The sequence below is a fragment of the Lissotriton helveticus genome, chromosome 5_1 (genome assembly GCF_964261635.1).
Source record: "Lissotriton helveticus chromosome 5_1, aLisHel1.1, whole genome shotgun sequence".
Lineage (NCBI taxonomy): Eukaryota > Metazoa > Chordata > Amphibia > Caudata > Salamandridae > Lissotriton > Lissotriton helveticus.
This window is the reverse complement of record NC_136065.1, coordinates 1135960880-1135984274: the sequence shown is the minus strand read 5'-3', so window position 1 is coordinate 1135984274 and position 23395 is coordinate 1135960880. Positions and strand designations below refer to the sequence as shown.

The 23395-nt window shown below is 46.4% G+C and overlaps 1 protein-coding gene across 1 annotated transcript in view; it reads right to left on the bottom strand.

The window, feature by feature from the left end:
• The window catches only part of SMC3 (structural maintenance of chromosomes 3), an 845399-nt gene that overhangs the window by 277081 nt on the left and 544923 nt on the right, over nucleotides 1–23395 (bottom strand). The window contains exon 19 of the mRNA XM_078643761.1: nucleotides 1357–1509. Coding sequence (XP_078499887.1) covers nucleotides 1357–1509 — 153 coding nt within the window. The remainder of the gene's footprint in view (nucleotides 1–1356; nucleotides 1510–23395) is intronic.

Below are 23395 nucleotides of genomic sequence, written 5' to 3'. Positions count from 1 at the left end.
AAGAGAAAGAATCCTAGTATATAGCAGATCCAAAGCAGTGAAAGACCGGCTCAAAAAGGACTGCCAGCAAAGAAAGCAAAACTAAGGGCAGACTCCCATGAGAATGTACCACTCAGGGCAGACCTTTAGCATGGGCAAGGTGAGCCCACGTTCAGGGTGCTGACCTTCAGAGGGGCTCTTTAGCAGCCTCCCCCTACAACCTGCCTCGGAAGAAAAGTGTGCTCCCATTGTTCTAAAGTCGGTTTTCTCCTTTCACTTTTCCCCCTTATCTTCCCCCAATTTCCCCAACACACTGACAATTGAATATGACGAGTGGGAGGGGAGGAGCAAATTGTGGGTTGCCGAGGGTGCTATATGAGCAAAGGTCGGCTCTGCTACCACCACCCTATGACTGTAAGCATCAAAGAAGCAAGGGAAGGCAAATCAGCCCAACTGTGCCTACAGTAACCCATAAAGTTAATTGAACTTTTCTTGGAGCTATTTAAAAATGTTGGACAATCAGCTCCACAACCCACCTATTGCGACTCATCCAACCAGTCATGCTATCCGTTTTGTGGCTGCCTGGAGTGAGACATATCACATTTACAGAGATGCAAATAGAGCAATCTATGGAATGGACAACTCTTCTTTCAACAAACTGCATTTACTGCCAAACAAGACCACACCACAGCTGGCTCCTATCCATTCCTTTCTTCAAAAAGTCTTCAATATGAAAAACTTCTCTGTTCAGAATGCTAACCTCTGGAAGCTCAATTACGCAAATATAAGAAGTGTTAATCGCCTAGAAAATCGGAGAGCACTAAAATTGCGGATTTTCCCATCCACACGTTAGGCATTTATGTCTGAGTGAATTCTCATGCTCACCACAAATGGTTAAGTGCAGCCACGCTCACAGCATAATGCTGAAGCACATGTTTGAACTTAAGCACGTCATCCAACACTTCTAAAACTACATCCAAAACCCTAAACAACTCATGCAAAAGAGCACACAGGCAATAGATGCAAATCGTAACATTTGAAAGTCTCATCAGGGGTAAGAAGCCTTACAGAAATTCTACAATACAATACAGCCACAAGCACAACATTCACACATGCACATTCGGTTCAGTTTGCAGTGGGAAATGTACTAAACCTCTTGCTACATTTAATGAGCAGAGTATACAATATACCAATTATCTCCTACTGGAGAATGGGATACTCTTACACTCCTTTCTTACCAGCTTTAGTAGTGCTCTGGTGAAGGTGCAAACATGGCACTTTGCTGTATTAGCTGCCATACTCAAGATTATACACCAAATCAAAAGTTAGCACAGGGCTACAGCTTGATTTCAGGAGAGAATTTAATTTAAAGGATATTTTCGATGTTTTTGCGTAGATTATCGTTGAGTTTAGCCTCTAATTCACGGAGTTCCACTTCGACCTTCCTAACATCTTTCTGCAGGTCAAGTCGGGACTTTCTAGTGTCATAATAACCTCCTGTGAGAGCACCACGACTGCTGACCTGATCACCTAAAACACAGAAAAAAACATAAATCAGAAAATTGATGAAACTTGGAAAAACTGTTGGAAACAAATTCTAAATGCACACTAAAGTAGTGAACCGTACCACAGAAAATGGAAATTTTAAAGGATACGTTGCTTATCTTCAGGGATGTTCTTTCTGATGCTTATAAGATTTGCTAATTCTGTACACAAACCCCTTCCGAGGCCCAGACTGAAGCCTGAAATTTTTTAGCAAAGTGTAGTGAACGGCAACAGGTGGGGCTATCAGCATATTAAAAGGCAACCCACTCGCCAGTGACACAGATGTGGGATTAAAATATTTTTAGGTATTTTGTATATTTTTTGCTTTATTTGATAAAAGTCTCTTCAAGCCCTGCTTGTCCTGTCTCAATTCAATAACTGTTACAGAATGGCATTTAAATTGTCTACGAGGTCTGGGGAAATCCCACAATGCCACATCAAAATATATTTTCTACCAAAGGCCGCCTCTGTGAGAAAGAAGAAAAAATAATTACATCCTCTTTGAAGAGGGAATCAAGCTGAACAAAGACGTCCATGACTAGTTCCTGTACTCACTAATGGGAGAGCACATTAAAATAAACAGCCATATGATAGTAGTGCCTTTCAGATGATGGAAACATTACCAGAATAGTCATCAGCAATTACGAACCCATAAATATCTACTGCTCAATAAAAAATACCAGGGTCGAATCAGCCACTTGGAAAGGGCTTTAAGTAAGGAATCAAAGGGAAAGATAACTTGTACATAGTACTTTGTGGTGAAAGTAGTATTGCGTCCTGAAACGTCAATACTGAATATGGTCCATCATCAGTGCTTTTCTGTGCAATAGGTAGAAATGAACAAATGGCAGCTTAGAAAATGTGTTTTTAGCCACATCATGAAGGCTCTTCACCTGTGGCTTCGTTATATTTTCATCCAAATTAAATCTATTTTCTCAAGAAATTCAGCATTGAATCTTTTATTTAGTTTTTGCCCTTGCAAATATTATTACTTTGTATTTAAAACAAAATGGAGGTAGCCAGTATACTGTCATTCTATGGTTTAACGCCAGCCTCCAAGAACACCGACAGACAAAATAGCAAACCACATATACTCCATCAGGGTTCTATGAAAAAACATTCCCATAGCATATATAGACACACGGCAATGGTCAATTCTGTTAATATTTTAATCTATCTCCTTCCTTTGAGTTCAGCTGCAAATGGTCTGTGCCAGAAATAATAGTGCACCAGACAGTAGCTGCACTCTTTCTGTTACATATATCAATGATGGTGCTGGAGATAGATTTTAGTGTATGGCTCAGCCCAAACTACACTAGATTACAGTATGTGCTATTGCTTGTAGATAAGTAGTGAGCTGAACCATAAATACACATGAGTGTGCCCATTCTCACATTGTGATTATTGAACCAATTATTACTTCTAGGGGAATCTTGATTTTGCAAACAATTTTCAGCCACATATTGTATAAAGACCACGATGACCAAATACCTCCAGATTTCAAATCTTCCTAAACAACCAGGAGACTGGCCATCTGGCCAGTTCTCACAAGACTGAACAACCCCCCCTAGATTTGCAGACGTTTCACTGCTTTATCTTCAATGTAAAAAAAATACACAATCTTACGTTCTTTCTAGTCAAACTGGTTTTAGGGGTGTCGGGATTGCAATAGCAGAGTCTCTGGTATAAGCGCTTTCTTAACTAGCAAAAGATATCCAGGCACTCAGACCCCGATAGTTGGGGCTTTTCGATTTCTTATCCTATTGGAAGTTTACGGTTGATTATGAAAGAACAAGTTTCTTACCTTTGGTAACACTTTTTATGATAGAGACTATCTGACCGCAAATTCCTCACCTTAGAATACTCCCCTGGTGTCAGACTGGATCTGGAAAATCTTGAGCAGTTATTCTGCACGCTGGCATCGGCGGCTCTGTGTCACCGCTGTCCAAGTCAGAAGAAAGCCGCCACTCCGGTCACATAGGCACCATTCCGGTGCCCTAATAGCCATCTCTTTCGGGACTATTTCCACGAGAAAAACACAAAGCCACGCCGGAATAATTCATGACCACTGTGCAGAGTCTAGCGGGATCTTTTCGTTGAAGAGCCCACTTCACAGAACAGAAAGGATTGGAGCTTTGGTGAGGAATCTGCAGTTAGACAGTCTCTATCAGAGAAAGCATTACCAAAGGTAAGAAACTTGTTCTGCTGATAAGAGACTTCTAACCGCAGGTTCCTTACCTTAGAACAGATACCATCGCAATACCTCCCCAGAGGTGGGTCAGTGAACTGGCTTATGCCAAAAAGTCCTGAAGGATTTAACAGGCAAAAAGCCTGTGTGGAGTGATGCCCATTTAGCAGCCCAAACAGATCTACAGGACAGGCAACTCCACACACTAACGCAGTAGCAGCCACCTTGACTCTGGTGGAATGAGCCCATGTGCCTTCAGGAGGCAGCTTCTTAACTAGTGAGTAGAAGATTTTGATGCAGAGTACAATTCAGCGGAAGATTGTCCATTTCTGTACTGCCTTGCCTTTTTTTCATTCCAGAGAACGCAATGAAGAGCTGATCATCCACCCAGTGTTCTTTGGTTCAATGTAAAAAAAGGTCTTTTGTGGTTCAAATGGTTAAGTCTCCCTTCAGCATTTAAGAAACAGACAGGGCTGATATGGCAACTGCAAAGAGAACGAAATGGCTGGCCGGAAACCTTCAACAGGGCCCAGGGCAAGGCCCTGCTGAGGGAAAAGACAACACAAACATCATCACCTGGCAGAAAGTGGGTCAACGTGCCATAAGGAGCAGCAAGCCACAAACTTGTTGTGAGAAAGTGCCATCTTTCTTGCCTTGGTATGCTCCCACTTTTTTCTGAACTGCTGATGTGCTTTGACTCAGTGTGCCCTGGGTCCCTGCCAATCAGGAACCCAGGGCCTGTGTTCCTTCCCTAAAAAGAAAAGCTATGCTGAAACCCAATTTTCATCTCTGGCCACCTGTCAGCCCCTAGTAAATGGTACCATAGGTACCCAAGGCATGGTGACCAGAGAAGACCCCTGAGGTCTGCAGCACTTATTGTGCCACCCTCAGGGGTCCTGTACCCTGGCACCCACACTCTGCCTTTGCAGGCTGAGTGCCTAAGAACAGAACTAAACCAAGAGTCGACATGGCACACATCCCTGTGTGCCATGCCCACATAACCCACTCCCCTGGCATACTTCAGTCACCTCTCTAGCTGGGTGCCCTATGCCAGAGGTGAGGGCACAGGTACGTGAGCCCCTACAGTACCCAGGGCCATTCCTGGGCACTGTAAGTGCAGTGATGTCATTTAAGAGTATATGGTGCTGGGAGGTTGTCATTCCGAACTCCACAGCACCATAATGGCTACAATGAAGACTGACAAGTTTGGTACCAAGCTTCTCAGCACATTAAACCCGCACTGATGCCAGTGTGGGATTTAATGTAAGATGCACGAGAGGGCATCTTAGAGATGCCCTCCAAAACCCGAATCTACAATCCACGTCTGGGCTGAGTGGCTGCCACACAGCAGACATGTTGCTGGACCCCTGGGTGGAGAGCCCCCGCTCTCCTGGGCCTGTAACAATGCACATCCTTGGCAAGGTGCTATGTCTCCTCCCCCAGGATACTGCCTCTGAGAGCTTCTCCAGACCATTTGCTGTACCCAGCAACTGGCCCCCCACCCGCTCTACCCCAACTCAGACGGGAGAAACTACGTCAGGAAGGAGGGTGTGCCAACCTTTGCCAACTCCACCCCTCAGGTGGAGGAGGCGAGGTGAAGCACGACCCCGGCCTCCGGCCATCTTGTAGATGGGGAGCCCTGCCCAATCCCAGCTAGGCTCATGTCCCCCTCCCACAGGAGAGGAGCAGGCTAGGGGGTGTCCTTGCCCCAGGACAGGGACCCATTGGTCCCTGCCCTTGCCCTACCTGTAACACCCCTAAATTTAGTATTTAGGTGCTCCCTGAACCTTCCTTCCTCAGATCCCGATATCAAAAGAAGAAAGAAGATCAAGAAGAAGAAGACCCGCCGCGCAGCTGCTAACAACAGGACAACAACAACTGACTTGGCCCCAGCCCTACCGGCCTGTTGATCCTGGAACCTGCTCCTGCCTAATCCCAGCGACCTCCGTAGACAGCAACCTTGGGACACCCAGAGGACCTGCCTGCCTTGACCCTCTCGAAGATTGGGACTCCCATCAGCAGAGGCTCTGCTGCAACACCCCACCTGGTGCACAACAGGAAGCTCCAGACCAGCCCACTCTGCACTGCCCGGGACGGGCCAACCCGAACCAAGACCACAAGGACGTCCCCCCGGCGACTGGGACCCGAAGTCCAGTGCCCAAAGACTCTCCTCGATGATTCAGCTGCGCCTGCAGACTCAGAACCAGGGGCCACCCCAACCGCGACCAGCTGAGGGTAAGCTTTTCCGACCCCCAAAGACACCCCTGCACCCGGTGCCCCGCGGCTACCAGTGCCTCCCTTTGAGGTACCTACCTGTGCTCCATCATCCCAACTTACCTCTCGAAGTGCTGGTCGCCCCGGGAGAGTCACCGTCCCCGAGCCTGCAGCCTTTGTTCCTTTTTCAAGATCCTCATTGGATAACATGAAGCGCGAGACGGCTCAAAAGCACCCTGCACCCAGCCGCCGAGTGCCGCTGGCTGTGACCTCTTTGCCCTATCCTACTTCCCCCCTTGCCCAGAGCAAGTGACCAGGAGCCCAGCTCCCAGAGCCGCGTGGCCTGCTAGCCAGCAGCTACCAACCGAAGGCCCCCTTTCCCTCATTGGATAACATTGGGCCTACCTACCTCTGCACCCGGCCACCCTGTGCCGCTGGAACTGAACTAACTGTACTCACCTGACCCTGGGGAACCCCTGAGTCTACGCCCAGAACCCTAACTTCACCAACCAAGTACTTACCTGGAAACCGGTAATTCACTTACCTGCCATTGGATAACATGGACCTATTTTGACTCGAAAAATGTTCTAAGTGTGAAGTTTTGAAAACTGAAAATATTCCTATAAAATCAGCCAAAGTCCAAATTCGAAAATACTCACCTGTGATCAGGCGAGAAGCCAGTACTGTACCTTTCAGCCCAGTACTGAACCACAAAAGTAATCCCTAGCGGGTTTACTAGTAACCTGTATTTTCTCCATAGGCACCCATTGTCTGCTTTTCTATGAAATTTCTTCTGTCTACTTTAGAAAACTGCAAATGTTCTTTAAAAATCGTACGAAATACTGAAACGCAATTACCTACCTGTTTTGAGTTAAGTCCCCAGTGCTGGCCCTAGGAGACTAGTGCTGGGTTACAAAAGTAACGCGATCGTACTTTACCTGTAACCTGAATTTCCTCCCATTGGATAACATTGAACTTTTAAAACAGCTTTATATTCAGGAAAATTCATCACAGTTGCTAAAACGTTTTTGCTAATCTGGTTTCTTTTTTTTTTTTTTAAAGATCTTTTTTTGTCCTCATATATGCCACCAGTTTTTTGTGTGCTCTAGATGGGTCTCACTGTCGCCATTTAAACTGACAGTTCTGTATCCGCCCCAGACACAACCTCTGGCATAATCATCGGACCGTTTACTTGTTCGACCAGACCACCAATTCTGACCATATATTCTCGGTGTTACCATCGCGACCAACCATGTCCATCTTACAGACTTCCATTATATTTTTTAGACACTCTGCGAATCTGGGAGGGGCAGCTGACTTCCATTCTTTACATATTTCTCTTCTAGCGATGACAACCACATAAAAGATAAACTGTGAGTGTAAGTTGTTGATATTGTAATCATGCGGTAGTCCAAAGAATACTAGCCTGGGTGTACATAAAATAGTTGTTAATAATACCTCCCCCAGGAAGCCAACTATCGCTTTCCAATACTCCTGAATCTCCGGGCATCCCAAAAAATATATGGATATCATCTGCAGCCATGAGTTTACAGCGGGGGCAGTGGTAATTGTTCTGCGTTATCTTATATAGTTTTGCCGGGGTCCAATATACTCTATAGGCCGTGAATAAGTGATTCCGCCGTAAATTAGCTGGTTTAATTAATTTCTGGGATAAAGAGAAGGAATCTGACCAGATTTTACTGCACTCTTCGGGTAATTCAGCTATTGTATTCCCCCAGAGGCTTGTCAATTCTCGACGTAAGTTATTCTCTTCGTCAATAGTAAACAATTTATACCAAAATGAAACTTCTCTATTCCATCTCCCCCCTCTGCGGATTGCATCCAAGATTCCAGTGTCTTTTTCCCGCTGTAAAGTCTGACTTGACCACCAAGTAGATAATTGATAAAATTTGAATCTCGTCAGTAGCCCGTTTGTAAGTAATGTTAGGGAGTTCCAGTCCATAAGGCCTGAGTCTACCCATAAATCCCCCCAATTCAAAATTCCAGCTATTCGCAAGGGAAGTGAAAGTTGATCCTAAAGATACAAAGGAGTGCCCGGAGAATCCCAGATTGGAGTGTACGTATGATAGTAAGGAATTCCCAATACCTTACGGATAAACCCCCAGTTTTTAAGTGCGGTCTGTAAGATCTTGAGACGCACTTTCTTGAAATATTTTTGGTCGCCAAACTTAAATAGAAAGAAGTCATGACCATGTGGTAAATCATACAATAAAGCCTGGAACAGACGGCCCTGTGAAGATGCGTCTAATGTGTTGGCAAGTAGCCTAAAATTTTTAAAATGGAAAGCGTGGCAATATGCTAGTAAGTCCGGTAAGGCCAGTCCTCCAATTTTTAAGCCCCTCCTCAGTTTTTTCCAGGCTATCCTAGAGGATTTGCAGGCCCATATAAAAGATTCAATCTTACCCTGGAGGTTGGTAATGTCTTTTACCGGGAAGGATAAAGGGATGGAATTATAAAGAAAAGTCAATTTGGGGAGTATGGTCATTTTAATGAGATTACCTCGTCCATATATATTTAATGGAAGATTACCCCATCTAGTTAATGTTTTATTGATGTCTTTAACTACTGTCTGCAGACTAATTATCGTTATATTCTTTAGATCTTGAGTTAAATAAATTCCCAAATATCGCATCTTTTGTTTCACCCCCTGAATGGGAGTAACATTATTCCACCCCATTATCTCTGTCTTCTCCTTGTTGATCTGGTAGCCTGACAGTTTTCCGAATTCCTCTGCCAGGTGAAATAGCCTGGGTATAGCTTCTATATGATTAGATGTATATAAGAGGAGATCATCAGCATATAGGGCAGTTTTTAACTCCAAGTTAGCCATCCTGAATGGTTGAATAACATTATCCCTTCTAATGCCACAAACAAAAGGCTCCATAAAAATGTCGAACAAAAGAGGGGATAAGGGGCAGCCCTGTCGAGTTCCTCGGGAAATGTCAAACCCGTCGGATAATGCCCCGTTAACCAGTACTTTTGCCATTGGGTTGTAATACAATGATTTAATACCCTTTATAAACCCTGGGGGAAACCCAAATGCATTTATTGTGGCCCAAAGATAGTTCCAGTTGACCTGATCAAAAGGCTTGGCGGCGTCAATCGCCACCAAGGCTAATGGGAGGCCTTTGTCTTTAGCGTAATCTATGGCTCCTATCACTTGAAAGGTTAATTCATTAAGTTGTCTCCCTGGGATAAAGCCTCTTTGGTCGGTGTGAATTATGGATTTTATAATCTTTGCTAGTCTGGTCGCTAAAATCCCAGAATATAATTTCATGTCTATATTTAAAAGAGAGATTGGCCTGTAAGACTCAATTCTCTTGGGGTCTTTGTTGGGTTTAACGATAAGCGTTATTGTGGCTTCAGCCCAGGTAGGGGGGATACTGTGGCCGTGGGATAGTAAGTGGTTAAAAAGTGTTGTAAGTATGGGTAACAATTGTTCTATATGGTCTAAATAGAGCTCAACCGGAAGTCCATCTGAACCTGCGGCTTTGCCCCGTTTCATTTTCTTTAGTTGGTTTAATATTTCCCCCTCCGTGATCTCACTTTCTAAAATTCTCTTATCCAGGTCAAAAACTTGCGGTAAGTTTTTCTGAAGCAACCAGGTTTCTATCTCTTCTAACTTTGGATCTTTATCTTCCGTATAGAGGCTTTTCATAAAACTCCTGGCTTCATCTCTAATGTCAGCGTCTTCCACAATCGGGTCTCCTGTCTCTCTCTGAGTTAAGACTTTGATATTATTCCTAGTTCTTTCCTCTATAGCTTTCCAGGCTAGTAGAGCCCCACATTTTTCGCCATATTCAAAGTTCTTTAATTTGCTAGTCTCCCATTTTTCTTTTATAAGCTAATCTGGTTTCAGCTTAGACCCCATGACTGAATCTAAGACCTAGTCCTGGGACTACCAAAGTAATCCATAAAGTAATCAACTGTACTTACTATGAAAAACCCATTGAGCTCAATGCTAGAGTGTTTTAGAACTGTATTGCTCATTAGCTATCCTGTAATTATTGTGTGTACAAATGTATTGCTCCCCTGCAAAGTATTTACATGAGAATACTCGTACCTCGAAAAGTATATTTTTATAACTGTTGGTTCTAAAAATAAAACCACTATATCTGAGGATATAACAACAATTGGCCTGGAGTTCAGTTCTTGAGTGTGTGAAACCTTTTGCTGACTGAGTGTGTACAACAAATGCTTTACACTGTCCTCTGGTACTGCCTTACTGTTCGACCAAGCTGCTACTTTGCAGAGTAAGGTCAGTTCTGACTTTAACCTCTGTTATACCTTTGGCGTTTGTGGACTCTATACACACTGTACTGCCTTATTGTCCAGTATATATAGAGCCACTTTCTCACACTTGTCCCAGAGGAAGGTGTTTTGAAATCTTTGCTGAGGGATGCCTGGCTGCCACAATAACATCGCCTAACCTCTACACGTCTTCAGCGCGGAGATACCCCATCTGGGGTGATTCAGGCGCTTTACAAATGATATAAATGAAAATCGCAGATTTCAGAAGGAAGATTACAGACACTCCACTGTCACTGCACAATCTCCAACCATGAAGGCAGAGAGTGCGCAGGTTCGGGTACATGATCATACCCTTTTGCTGAGAGAGGAGATCCTCCCAATGAGGCAGCCACATCGGAGGACAGATGCTCGGAAGTTTGTGATACCAGACTCTCCTTGCCTAATCCGGGCCACTAAGATGATCTGGGCCAGGTCATTCTTTACCTCCTTGAAAACTCTGGACAGTAGTGGTATTGACGGAAAGGTGTACAAGAGTCCTGAGCTCCACTCAAGACTAAATGGGTCTCCGAGTGAGAGCCGCCTTGGAAACTCCTGTGTGCAAAAGGTGTTGAAATTGTGTATTCTCACCGGAAGCAAAATAGATATACCCAAGATTCTCCGCAATCGCTGAAGAGACCTTGCACCACATTTAAATGGAGACGCCATTTGTGATCGATGATGTGTTCACAGAGCATGCCAGATGTTGAACCACCAGGAAAATGTCCTGGTGTTCCAGCCATGTATAGAGATGCAGGGCCTTTTGACACAAGGTCCACAACCCCAACCAGACCTGTATGCTGCAATACTACATGGCAGTGGGGTTATTTGGGAACACCTGAACCAGCATTCCCTTGATGGAGGGAAAAAGGCTTTTAATTCCAGGTGAATGACTCAGTTCCAACATGCTGATCTGGAGCTGAGTTTTTGCTGGAGACCAAAACCCTCTGATCTCCACCTCTCCTTACTGGCTGCCCCAACCCAGAAGTGACTCATCTGTCACTACTGTGAGCTCTGGATGGGGAAAAGAGATAGGTCTGCACTGACCAACCATGCTAAATGAGCCACCACTGCAGATCTTTTGAATTTCGCTCTGATATCTGGATCAGGTCGGAGAGTTTCCCCTGATGCTGCTCTGTCCAGTTAGTCTGTCGTATACAATCCAACTCGGATTGTGAACTTTGCTTAATCACTCCCATCGGGAATAACTTAGGAGAGTGGCTCAGGCCTCCTCAGAGACCATAGACAGCACTTGCGCAATCATATACCACACAGTATGGGAATAGTGGCCCAATAAGCATCCTGTGTTCACGGACCTTAGTGCCAAGCTGGTGGAAGAGAAAATCCTCCATCTGAAAGTATCCAGCTTCTTGGATTCCCTCTGCGGTGGTGTGGTAGGGAAAACGCAGGCATTTATCTTGGATGTTCAGGCCTGGATCACCAGGCTCTCAGGGGTGGGATACTGGGAGAGGAAGGCTGAGTCTCTGGCGCAGGACGATAGTGGCGAGAGATAGTCCTGTGCAAAGGAGTACCTGTGCAAGGCTTGGCACAGGCCCAGAGCAGGACATCACTGAGGACTTAATTGAAGGGGAGTAGGGTTTCTAAAAGGAGATACCGCGGGCTGAAGCATCTCTGTCAAGACACTGGTCTTGACCTCAACCGTGGGGGGATACAGGTCTAGGACCTCAGACCGTCTCTGGACCATGTTCTCAAAGGAAGCCTCTTGCTCCATAGTCACTGTGGGAGGAGAGAAGCGGCCAGTGCCTGGCGAGATGTCCAGAACATAGGCACAAGCCAGGTTTCCATACCACATGTCGTCAGCCATAGACTCTACGGGGTCGATATAATCAAAGGGACCCTGAGATCCACTACATTAATGTTCCTCGGAGGGCCCTTCAGGGAAATAGGGCTGCATCTCCAATTCATGTCATGTGGGCCTGGTCGGCATCAGAACAGACGTTGGGTGATGCCTGTCCAGCTTTGTATCGGAGTCAGGAACCATGATGGGTTCAGAGTCAGTGGAGCTGGGAGCAGTGCCACTGGAACTGTACCCAGAAGAGGTCGCAAAGTTATAACCAGGGCCAATTCAGAGCCACCAACAGAACCAGAGTGCCTGACTGGCGTCTAGAGCAGACTCGCAGGCGGAGCCCCCAGTCGTAGTCCCTTCCAAACCCATGGGGCCTAGAGGCAATCTGGAGGGGGCAGACTGCCACAAAATTAGGCTTATATAAATCTCTCAAGTTGGGCAGGTGCCGCTTCGGCTCCAGGAAACTTGGGAAAGCGCAGAGCAGACCCAGTGCAAGATCCACAGGAACAACCTGAAAGCGGGGGCCTGGGTCTGTGGCGTTGTTCCCATGCGTTGTACGATAAATGGGACCAACATGGAGAAGTCAAAGAGTGCTTCAACTTCTTGGATTTCTTCTTGTGGGACTTACCTGAAGAAGTCAAGGATTGCAATGATGACCGGTGCGAGTGGCTCAGAGAGCAGTCCCAGAACCTACCCATTAAGGGGAACTGCAGCAACAAAGAGTCACGTGGCAAGCTGCCAAAAACTTCATGGCCTGCTCGTTGTTGGCCATAGGATTCATGGTCCTTCATTCTGTACAGAGCGTGGAGTTGTGGTCCCATTCCAGGCACCCAGACACACCAAGTGGGTGTCTGTCACAGACATTTGTCTGTGACAAGAACCACAACGCTTGAAACCAATCTCTTTATTCGGGGACATTTAAAAAAAACAGGACAATAGACACACTGGACGAATTCAACATAATGGTCGAAAAAAAATTAGGTAAAAAATTGACTAGGAGGAGCTTGTCTGGATCCAAACTGATGGCACGAAAAAGGAGGAACTGAGGTAGGTTCACTGGAGATGAGCCTGTTTAGGCATGGCTTACGTCACTTCCGGCCAGACAGCTCCGCACGCACTGGAACAATGCCCTTCTACAGGCGAGCAACGGGCCTGCTAAAAAAATTCCAGATCCAGTCTAGAACCTGGGGATTATTCTAGTGTAAGGAATCTGTGGCTAGAAGTCTCAGATGTCACCCAACACCATAATAATTCATCCCTAAAAGGGTGTCACGACCCAATGCAAATCAGAGATATTGCAATCAAAACAGACCCCAGCCGAACTTCAGTATGAATACGGCAAGGCTGTGTCAACACCTTTAAAATAAGTTCTGGTAACCTGTCAATAAGATAGTGCTTAATGTCAACCTTTCTCTGTGAGACATGGGTAAAAAACTAATGTCACTTGTTTGGACATTCCTTACAGAATTAAACTCAAGCAGGTGGAAAGAAAAGCGGTACGTACCCTGCAACCATCTGTTTTTGGAGCTGGAGAAGCACATACTCTGCATGCTCCCACCATCTAGAGTTGGACGCAGACGTTTGCAACTTGTTTTTGTATGACAAACCTTTTGGTCAAAATATCTGCTGTGACACCTCCCTTAGCTCACAATGCATCAAGACAAAAACTCCACTTTAGACAGTTTTTACCAGAGCTATGTTTGGTCAGTGTAGTGAAGGAGCACAAAACAAAATGTGCTGTGTATTGCGAAGTGATACGTATATCAATCATATAATGAATATCTAAAATAATTGCTCACTTCAAGGGGAGGTTGCATGTGAATCTGAAACATTAAAAGCTCAGGGTAAAATATTCCATTCGAAGCATGTGTGGCCACAGATATAAATGCTCTGTACAGACTGTAAAGTAATGCCTCCCAGAAGCAGGGGTCAGTGAATGGATGAAGCACACGTTTGGAGTAAAGGTCTTAAAAATGCTTGGCCATCCAAGGAGTCCTGATGGGTCTGTTTTTCCACACAGTAGTGTTCGGTGGACATGTGTGGAGTTGACTGAGTGGCAATCCTGCAGGTGTTTACAGTGGAAACATTCCGTGACAAAGCCATTGTAGCCGTCTTCTTGAGAGTGGAATGTGCTTTACGAACTACATATAATGTACACTAAAGCCATACCATAACATGCCATGCCTCGATACATCTAACAATCCATCTATGAATACCTTGCTAAGAAATAAGTTGCCCTAAATCAGTTTTTGCCACAAAAAAAAACACAGTTGTTTCATTCTGAGGACTGACTTCATTCTATCAATATAGCAAATAATGCTCTCTTGACACCAAGTGAATGTAAAGCCCTCAACTCTGCAGTTTGCTTAAAATGGAAAAAGGAAACGACTCTGGAAGGCTCTTAACACAACTTTATTGCTGTAAACTTGAATAAAAGGTTCTTTCACTGTTCCACTTGCAGCTCAAGGAAAGGGATTTACCAGGAAGGAAAATGCTACTTACCAGTATGCATCTGTATTTGGCATGTAGAGCTGCAGAGTTGCACACTGTGCATAGATCGCCACCTAGTGTTGGGCCCGCATGTTTGCAGTTTGTTGTTGTCCTGAAAAGTTCTTTGGAAGTCACGAGATAGGGGACTCCTCCTTTGGACACCAATGCACATGAGCATCGGCTCCATCCTCAGATTGTTTTTCGCCATTAGGGAAATGATGGAGCTTTGCAAGAAAAAGGAAGGATGCCCATGTAATTTGTAACTAATTAGAAGGGTAGCCGGGAGGGCGTGTGCAACTCTGCAGCTCTACATGCCAAAAACAGATGCATACTGGTAAGTAGCATTTTCCGTTCGAGGCATATGAGCTGCAGATTGCACACTGTGCATAGATTGTATAGCAGTACCCACTCTTAGCGGCGACCACCCCTATCTGTTGCAGTAGTTTGGAATAATGATTTGAGAACAGCCTGGCCCACATTAGCTTGTTGTTTGGTTTGCACATCTACACAATAGTGTTTTGTGAATGTGTGCGGTGTAGACCATGTAGCTGCTCTGCAGATGTCATCTAGAGGAATGTTCCCTAAAAATGCCATTGAAGCCCCTATCTTTCTTGTAGAGTGGGCTTTAGGAGGAACAGATAACGTACGTTCAGCTTTGTGGTAACAAATCTGTATGCATTTGACAATCCATCTAGCTATCCCAGATTTTGAAATGGGATTACCCTTGTGTGGTGGTGAGAAAGACACAAAAAGTTGTTTTGTCTTACGAAAGGGTTGTGTCCTTTCGATGTAGTATAGCAATGCTCTTTTGACATCAAAGGTGTGAAGAGCTCTTTCTGCTACTGTCTGTGGTTGCGAGAAGAAAACGGGCAGTTCCACAGATTGATTGAGATGGAAGGGAGAAATTGCTTTTGGCAGGAATTTTGGATTAGTAAGTACGTAGAACTACCTTATTGTGATGCATTTGCAAGAAGGCTTCTTGAATGGTTAGTGCTTGTATTTATTTTATTTATTTATTTATTTGAACTTATAATGCGCAACAGCTACCCGCAGTAGGTTTCCCGGCGCCAGGGATAGACAAAAGTAGAAAGAGAAGACACAACAACAGTACAATGAACCAGCTAGAGCGACAGGATAGATCTATTGGAAGAGTAGGGTCTTAAGTTTTTTCCGAAAGCAAAAGAAATCAGTCTCTGATTTCAGGGCGATAGGTAGTGCGTTCCAGGATTTGGGGCCTAGATGGGAGAAGGACCGACCCCCCCATCTTTACAAGTTTGAATCTTGGAACAACAAAATCGCCGTTTGCGGAAGATCTTAATGTGCGACTGGGTTTGTAAGGTTGGACAAGACTCTGTAGATATTTTGGGGCCGAGCCCTGCTTAATTTAAAAAAGATAACACAGGGCTTTAAATTTGATGCGGCTTGGGACCCTAAGCCAGTGTAGATCACGGAGAGCCTGTGAGGCCGAAGATCTCCTCGGAATTTTACAGAGAAGTCGGGCCGACGAATTTTGTACTACCTGGAGTTTGTTAATGGTAGAAGCGTCGGCACCGAGATAGAGGACATTTCCATAGTCCAGGCGAGAAATTACTAACGCCTGGACAACGGTTCTCCTGGTGGCATGGGGCAGCATCCATAAGATTTTCTGGAGCCATCTCAATGTGGCAAAACAGATGGCGGCCACCTTAGTGGCCTGCTGCCTCATAGAGAGTTTGTCGTCTATAAGAAATCCGAGGTTGCGGACCGCAGAGGCCGGCTGGGGGAGGGGTCCCATGTCGCTGGGCCAGTGCTGAGGGCCCCAAAGATCTTTATTCTTCCCCAAGATGATGATCTCGGTCTTGTCACCGTTTAACTTGAGGAGATGCCTCTGCATCCACTCAGCTACACGTGACAATCCGACCTTCAAGATCGATGCACTGTTACACTCACTGCTGGAAAAGGGAGAAGACAATCTGAGTGTCGTCGGCGTATGAAAATATAGTCAGCCCAGCGTCCTCCACAATGGTGGCCAGGGGTCTAACATAGATGTTAAATAGTAAGGGGCTGAGTATGGACCCCTGGGGAATGCCATACGCCGATGAACAAGTGGCAGATACGGATTTCGTTGAGAAAACCTGGAAAGTGTGCTCACTTAGAAAGGAGGCAATCCAGGCTAACGCAGGACCATCTACTCCCAGGGACCGGAGATAATTCAAAAGGATGGAATGGGACACGGTATCGAACGCCGCACTCAAATCCAAAAGGATGAGTGCAGATGTCTCCCCGCGGTCGATACCGTGCCGCAAACTCTCCGTCACCCCGAGGAGCACGGTCTCGGTGGAATGATGCACTCGAAAGCCGGACTGGGAGGAATGTAAAAATCCCGAACTTTCCACAAGATGGTTTAACTGAGTGTTAACATGCCTTTCCAGCACTTTTGAGAGAACAGGCAACAAGGATATGGGTCTAAAGTTGGCGAGGTTGGACACATCGGCTCCTGCCTTCTTTAGGAGAGGGACAACCATTGCATGCTTCCATTCCTGTAACACATGAGACTCAGTTAAGGATGCATTGAGGAGTCTCATGAGAACCCGCCGGGGTTCAAGGTCCAGTAACATTAGGATTTCGCAGGTACAGGATCACGAGGTGAACCAGATCTAACACTGCTCAGGCAGGAGAGGAACGAGGTATCATATTTCAAAAAACATTTGAAAACTCATTTATTCAGGCAAGCCTTGTAGACCATCGGCTTCTACCTTTTACTGATACTGGAATCCTCTCTCGCGCCAGGACAGTCTAGACTAACAGTGCGCGTTACAAGTAATCATATAACATATAACATAACAAACAGTTGCCAGTTTGTAACTTTCGCCATTGGAAGCGGTTGTTCGGTCGCCGCAGCCTGTCCCGATCAGAGTTCATTTACTGTCAAGGGAGCGCTCATAGAGTCGTATATGCGCTCAACCTTGGCAATAAAGAATTCAGCAATAGAATTGCACTGGACTTCCTCCAAGGCTGGAGGAATCGGGACAGTATCCGCTCCTGTCAACTTCTTGACAACAGAGAAAAGAGTACGTGGGCAGTTCTGTGCTTGAGTCACTGTACTCACAGTGTATGCAGCTCTCGCAATTTTACATTGTGAGTGGTATCCCTTCAAAGCCTCTTTATAGGCAGCTTTCCGGGAAACAGAGTAGGAATGCCTCCATTTCCTTTCAAGGGCCTTGCAATTGGTTCGTAAGATCTTCAAATCAGCAGCGAACCAGGGTGCCGGGGAACGGTGAGACCTAAAATATTTTGGTGTTACAGGAAGAAGAGTTGTTACAGCATTAGTGAGCCAGTGTAATACAGCGGTGTTCAGTTCCAAAACCGGAACATCAATGTCCTCAGGGCAGGTGTTCGAAAGGTGCTGGTTTAACTTCGTAACATCAAGTTTACCCCACCGGTGGATTAATTCGCCCTTACCGCAGCCACTCTTTACCAGGTTCTTAATATAGGATAAAGAAAAGTGGACTGCGAAGTGGTCGGACCACTCCAACGGGAGGGCACTCTGTGAACAATCAAAGGGGAGATTGGAAAGAATGGGATCCAATTGATGTCCAGCAGAGTGAGTGGATCCAAAATTACGCAACGAAAGATTGAGAACCTCCAGATCGGATAGGAAGTGCTTGCTGGTGGTGCATAAAGGATCTTCAAGATGCAAATTGAGATTACCTAAGATGGTGAAATTTGCTGCCCTGAGAAGTAGGGGAGCTATAGTCTCGACAAATGAAGATGTCCAGGTGTGAGCATTGCCGGGGGGGCGATAAACCAGGAGGCCCGACAAGGTAAGTTGGGGGTTAATTGCTAATTTGAAAAAAGCAGCTTCGCATCCGGACAAGGGAAAGGCTTCAAGCTTACAGCTATAAGTAGACTTAAAAATTATAGCAATGCCCCCCCACCCCCTTTTCCGGAGTCTCTATCCTGCCTCACTATAACATAATTGTTGGGAACTGCAATGGCAATGTCAGGACCAGAGCTTTCCTGGAGCCAAGTAACAGTGAAAAATATAGTGTCAGGCTGCTCATCAACAAGGAAGTCATAAATGTTTTGTTTATGTTTCGGGAGGGACCTGCAATTAATACTCCAAAACTGGAGTGTGGGGCAGCTAAGAGGATTTTTTGTTCTCCTCCGTCTACCTCGTGTTCGAACCTGACTCATTGCTTTACATCTGGACATTTTACCAGTAAAGAAATTACAGCCTGCGCATTTAAAATTATGAATCGGTGGAATGCAGGAAGTGCAGTCAGAGTATATAGGAGGGCGTAAGGACTTTAAAGCCTCACCGGTATAAGAGTAAATTCCGGAAGGCACGGAGCAAACCGCCGAGCTAGATATAGAAGTCATGGCCCCTGGGCCCGTTCCGGCGCGGACGGGCTGAACTCAGGCGTAACTCCGGCGGAAATCCGGCGTCCCCGCTGCGCGTATCCGCTGCGCGTCTGCATGACCTCCTTTTGTAGAGGTCTAGCGTCCTTATGATGTCTAGACCGTCAAAACAAAATGGCGCCGCCAGGCATCCTACTCACCCAATATGGCCGCCAAAGTGCGAGCAACCGGGACAAGGGCCCGCAAAACGCGGTGCTTTACAAAATTATTGTGCAGGCAAGTGGGCATCGAATTAAAATCAGGGGAGAAGGCTAACACAGATTTAAATAAAATACAAAACGGGAAATATTAAAAGTACGATAAAACGCATGAATAGCTGGCAGGACAACAATAATGAACGCAGCGCGCTCTAAACTGGTCTTCAAGGTATTGGTCAACTGGTAACTTGTAGTTCACTAACTCTCCACAGAGAAGTAATAGCTACTAGGAACTCAACTTTCCACGTTAAAAATTGTATTTCACATTTGTGTAAGGGTTCGAAGGGAGGTCCCATTAACCGTGTGAGAACAACGTTTAAATTCCACACAGGTGAAGGTGGTACTCTGGGAGGAATTATTCTTTTAAGGCCTTCCATAAAGGCTTTAATGGCAGGCACTCTGAGCAGAGATAGATGTTGTCTGTTTTGCAGATATGCTGCTATTGTTATGTTATGTTATGTTATAATGGGTTTTATATAGCGCTCACCTACTCCGAGGAGTGTCCCGGCGCTTGAAACCCAGTGCGGTGCAAAGCAAAGGCGAACAGACAGAAGACCTACTGAACAAAGCGCCACGATTTAAGAAGATCCTTTCTAAATGCTAGGAGATTGCCGTTTGTCCTAAGAGACAAAGGCAGGGCGTTCCACAACTGTGGTGCCAGACGTTTAAAAGAGCGGCCGCCACAGCGGGCACGACTAAACGCTGGAACAGAGGCCAAGGCCAAGGTGGATGACCTGAGTGACCTGGATGGCTGATCGAACTCCATCCGTTTGCTGATGTACTTGGCACCAGTGCTGTGCAGTGCCTTAAAGGCCAAAGTAAGCGCTTTAAAGGCAATGCGCTTTCTGATTGGAAGCCAGTGAAGGGTTTTAAGAAGGTCATTGGCACTGGATCTCCGATGAAGGCCAAAGATGGCTCGCGCGGAAGAGTTTTGGACAGTTTGCAGACGCGATAGAAGGTATTCCGGAAGGCCGCGGTACAGCACATTGGCGTAATCCAGGCGGGAGCCTATCAATGCCTATACTGTGATTCTTCTGTGGTCCAGTGACAGTAGGGGCAGGAATTTCCTAATCATTTTTAGGAGACCAAAACATTTGCCCACTAGGCCTAGTACCTGAGGTTTCAGGGTGAGGCCATTATCGACCTGCACTCCGAGATTCTTGGCGACCGACGAGGCGGTGGCGGGGGCAAACATGGTCGTCGGCCACCAGGACTTCCACCTCAGGTCCGAGGGGCAACCGAAGAAAAGCACCTCAGATTTGTCCGGGTTGCACTTGAGGCTGTTCTGCTGAAACCAGTCAAATACAGCCACGGATGCTCTCTCCGTCAAAGTCAGAGTTCCTGTCGCATACAAAGAGAAGCTGGGTGTCTTCAGCGTATGACACGATCTGGGCTCCGTGGGCCTCCGCCAGTGACGCCAGAGGGGCCATATAGATATTAAAGAGAGTAGGGCTCAAAATTGAGCCCTGAGGAACTCCTACCTCCAGTGGCGGCACCGTAGCAGAGAACGGAGGGGCCCAGATCGTTTGTTGGCGGTCAGCTAAAAAAAGACTCAAACCACCTGTACACCGTCCCTCTCAGACCAATCTCCCAGAGTCTTAAAAGGAGACGGCCATGGGGGACGGTGTCAAAGGCCGCCGAGAGACCTAGCATCACGAGCATCGCCTTGCCCCCGGAGTCTAAGGTTTCCTTGATGGCCTCCGTGACATCTAGCAAAGCCGTCTCTGTGCTCATATTAGACCGGAAGCCCGACTGCGAGTAGTGCAACATGTCATGAGTCTCCAAAAAGTTGGCAAGGGTCAAATGAGCATGTTTCTCTGCAATCTTCGCAAATGCTGGCAGAAGAGAAATGGGCCTATAATTAACATAGGCCGTGGGATCTAGATTGGGTTTTTTCAGGAGTGGCAGAATAAGGGCCTGTTTCCAGGTCTGAGGCACCACCCCTGTGCTGAGGGAAAGATTGAGCACAGAATTGACTAGAGGGTTCATCATATGTGCAACTTTTGCAAAACATTTGGCAGGGCAAGGGTCAAGTGGGGAGCCTGATTTTAATTTCGTTAGGAGATCCAAGGAGGCCTGGAAAGAAAGGGGAGGGAAATTCGAAAGGGAGGGACCCCCGGCCGCTGAAAACACTGTGGGTTGAGGCACGTTCTGGGCTGTGACCACACCCGCAGATGAGAAAGAAGCTTGGATGGATTTAATCTTGCTGGCAAAGAAATCAGCTAACTCAGTCACTCAATGCTCGGAATGCGAGCTTTTGGGGGTACACCAAGAAGGAGAGGTGAATTCTTTTACTATCAAGAATATTTCTTTACAAGAGTTTGTGGCTGCCTCAATTCTTCTTGCAAAGTAAGATTTTTTTTCAGAGCGAATATCATGATGGTATTCCTTGATGGATTCTCTATATGCCTCCTTGGATGCAGAGTCATAGTGCCGGCGCCAAGCTCTTTCTATTTTTTTGCATTGCCGCCGCTTCCCCGCCAAAGCAGAAGAAAACCAAGGAGCAGAGTCCCTGGGAGAGTTTTTTCGGTTGGCTCGGGAAGGAGCAAGTTCGTATAATTGCTGAACAAGCCAAGCCTGCAGGTGATCCAGATCAGTCTCTAGATCACCTGTCGGCTGGCAGGGATGGGTAAGTAAAGCCTGAGCCAGCATGTCCGAAGAGACACGATGGAAAGCTCTAGCATTCTGCCCTTGGCGGACATGTCCACTCAACGGGACTTTATCAGCGTGAATGATTTGAAAGTTCACTAGATAGTGATCTGTCCACGGCACGGGAGTGGAGTGGATGTGTCAATCGGGACCGTTGAAAACACTTGGTCCAGTGTGTGACCCTTAATATGAGTAGGGGCAGAAAGATACGGCATAAGTCCCAGTGAAGTAGTGGTGTCACTGATCTTAATAGTGTCTGCCGCGTCCTAGATATCCATATGGATATTAAAGTCGCCTAAAAGCAGACAATGCTGGGCTCTTACGCATAGCGTTGAAATTACAGAGTGGAGCTCCTCATGAAATGAGCCAATGGGGCCGGGAGGCCTGTAGACCAAAAGTCACGAACAAGATTGATATGGGGATAGGGACAAGGAAAATCCCAGGGTCTCGCAACCCTGAATGTCATCAGTGTGTATAGTGGAACATGCGTAACGATTATCCACCACCATCGCAACCCCACCACCTCTGCCGTAAGTCTGTCCTTCCTGAAATTAACATAGTTGGGGGGAAGCGCCATGGCTATGTCAGGGCCCGAACAGTCCCCCAGCCACGTCTCGGTCAGAAAGAGAAAGGTGGGCTTGGTGTCAGACAGCAGACTGTAGAGATCCAGCGCATGCTTCCCCAGCGATCTAGTATTTAGGAGTAAACAGTTGCTCTTTTTGGGCAGGGATTTGGGAGCGAAAATGGAGCCATTGCCTGGTAGCCATCTGCAGCTGGGGCAACGTCTCTTACCTTTGGGGCGTTTGGGAAATACAGTGCTACAGTTGGAAACCTTCTCCCTGAGAGCTAATAGCTCATCCCTGGAGTATTTTAGCATCCTTACCTACCAACAAGATTGACCTGTTCCAGCCCCGCCCGCACCCGTCCGCCTCCGGGACGCTGACGGGCGCAGACGGGCTCTCCTTTGGCGCTCCTTAGGCGCGTCCGCTGCTCGTGTCCGCTGCGCGGGGACGAGGGCGTCAAAATTTAAAGCGTCGGCGGCGACGGCCGCACCACTAGTCAGCCGGCCAGTGGCCCCGCCTTCCGTCAAAAGGGGAGCAAGATGTAGCCTAACAGACGTGTAGGCTAAGTTACATCTTTGGAGATGCAGTAAGTATCCTATGATGTGTTGAATAGACACGTCTAGAGGATTAATATTGTTGTGACAATATATTACAAAGCGTTTCCACTTGGCTTCATAACATGCCCTAGTGGTTGGGCGTCTAGCTTCTTATATGACATTCATGCAGTCTGGAGGAAGGTTCAGATATCCAAATTCTAGGATTTCAGGAGCCAGATCGCAATGTTGAGCGGAGCTGGGTTCGGGTGTCTGATCTCTCCATGGTTCTGTGTTAAGAGGTGTGGAGACAGGTGCAATTTTTGGGTGCGGTACTACAGACAATTGTAGCAGTGTGGTGTACCACGGCTGTCTGGCCCACTTTGGAGCAACTAGGATGAGGGTCAGAGAATGCTGCTGTAGTTTGCATACTACTAGTGGCATGAGTGGTAGAGGTGGAAATCTGTTTGACCAGTTCATCCATATCGCATTGCCTTTGGACAGTGGGTGTGGATATCTGG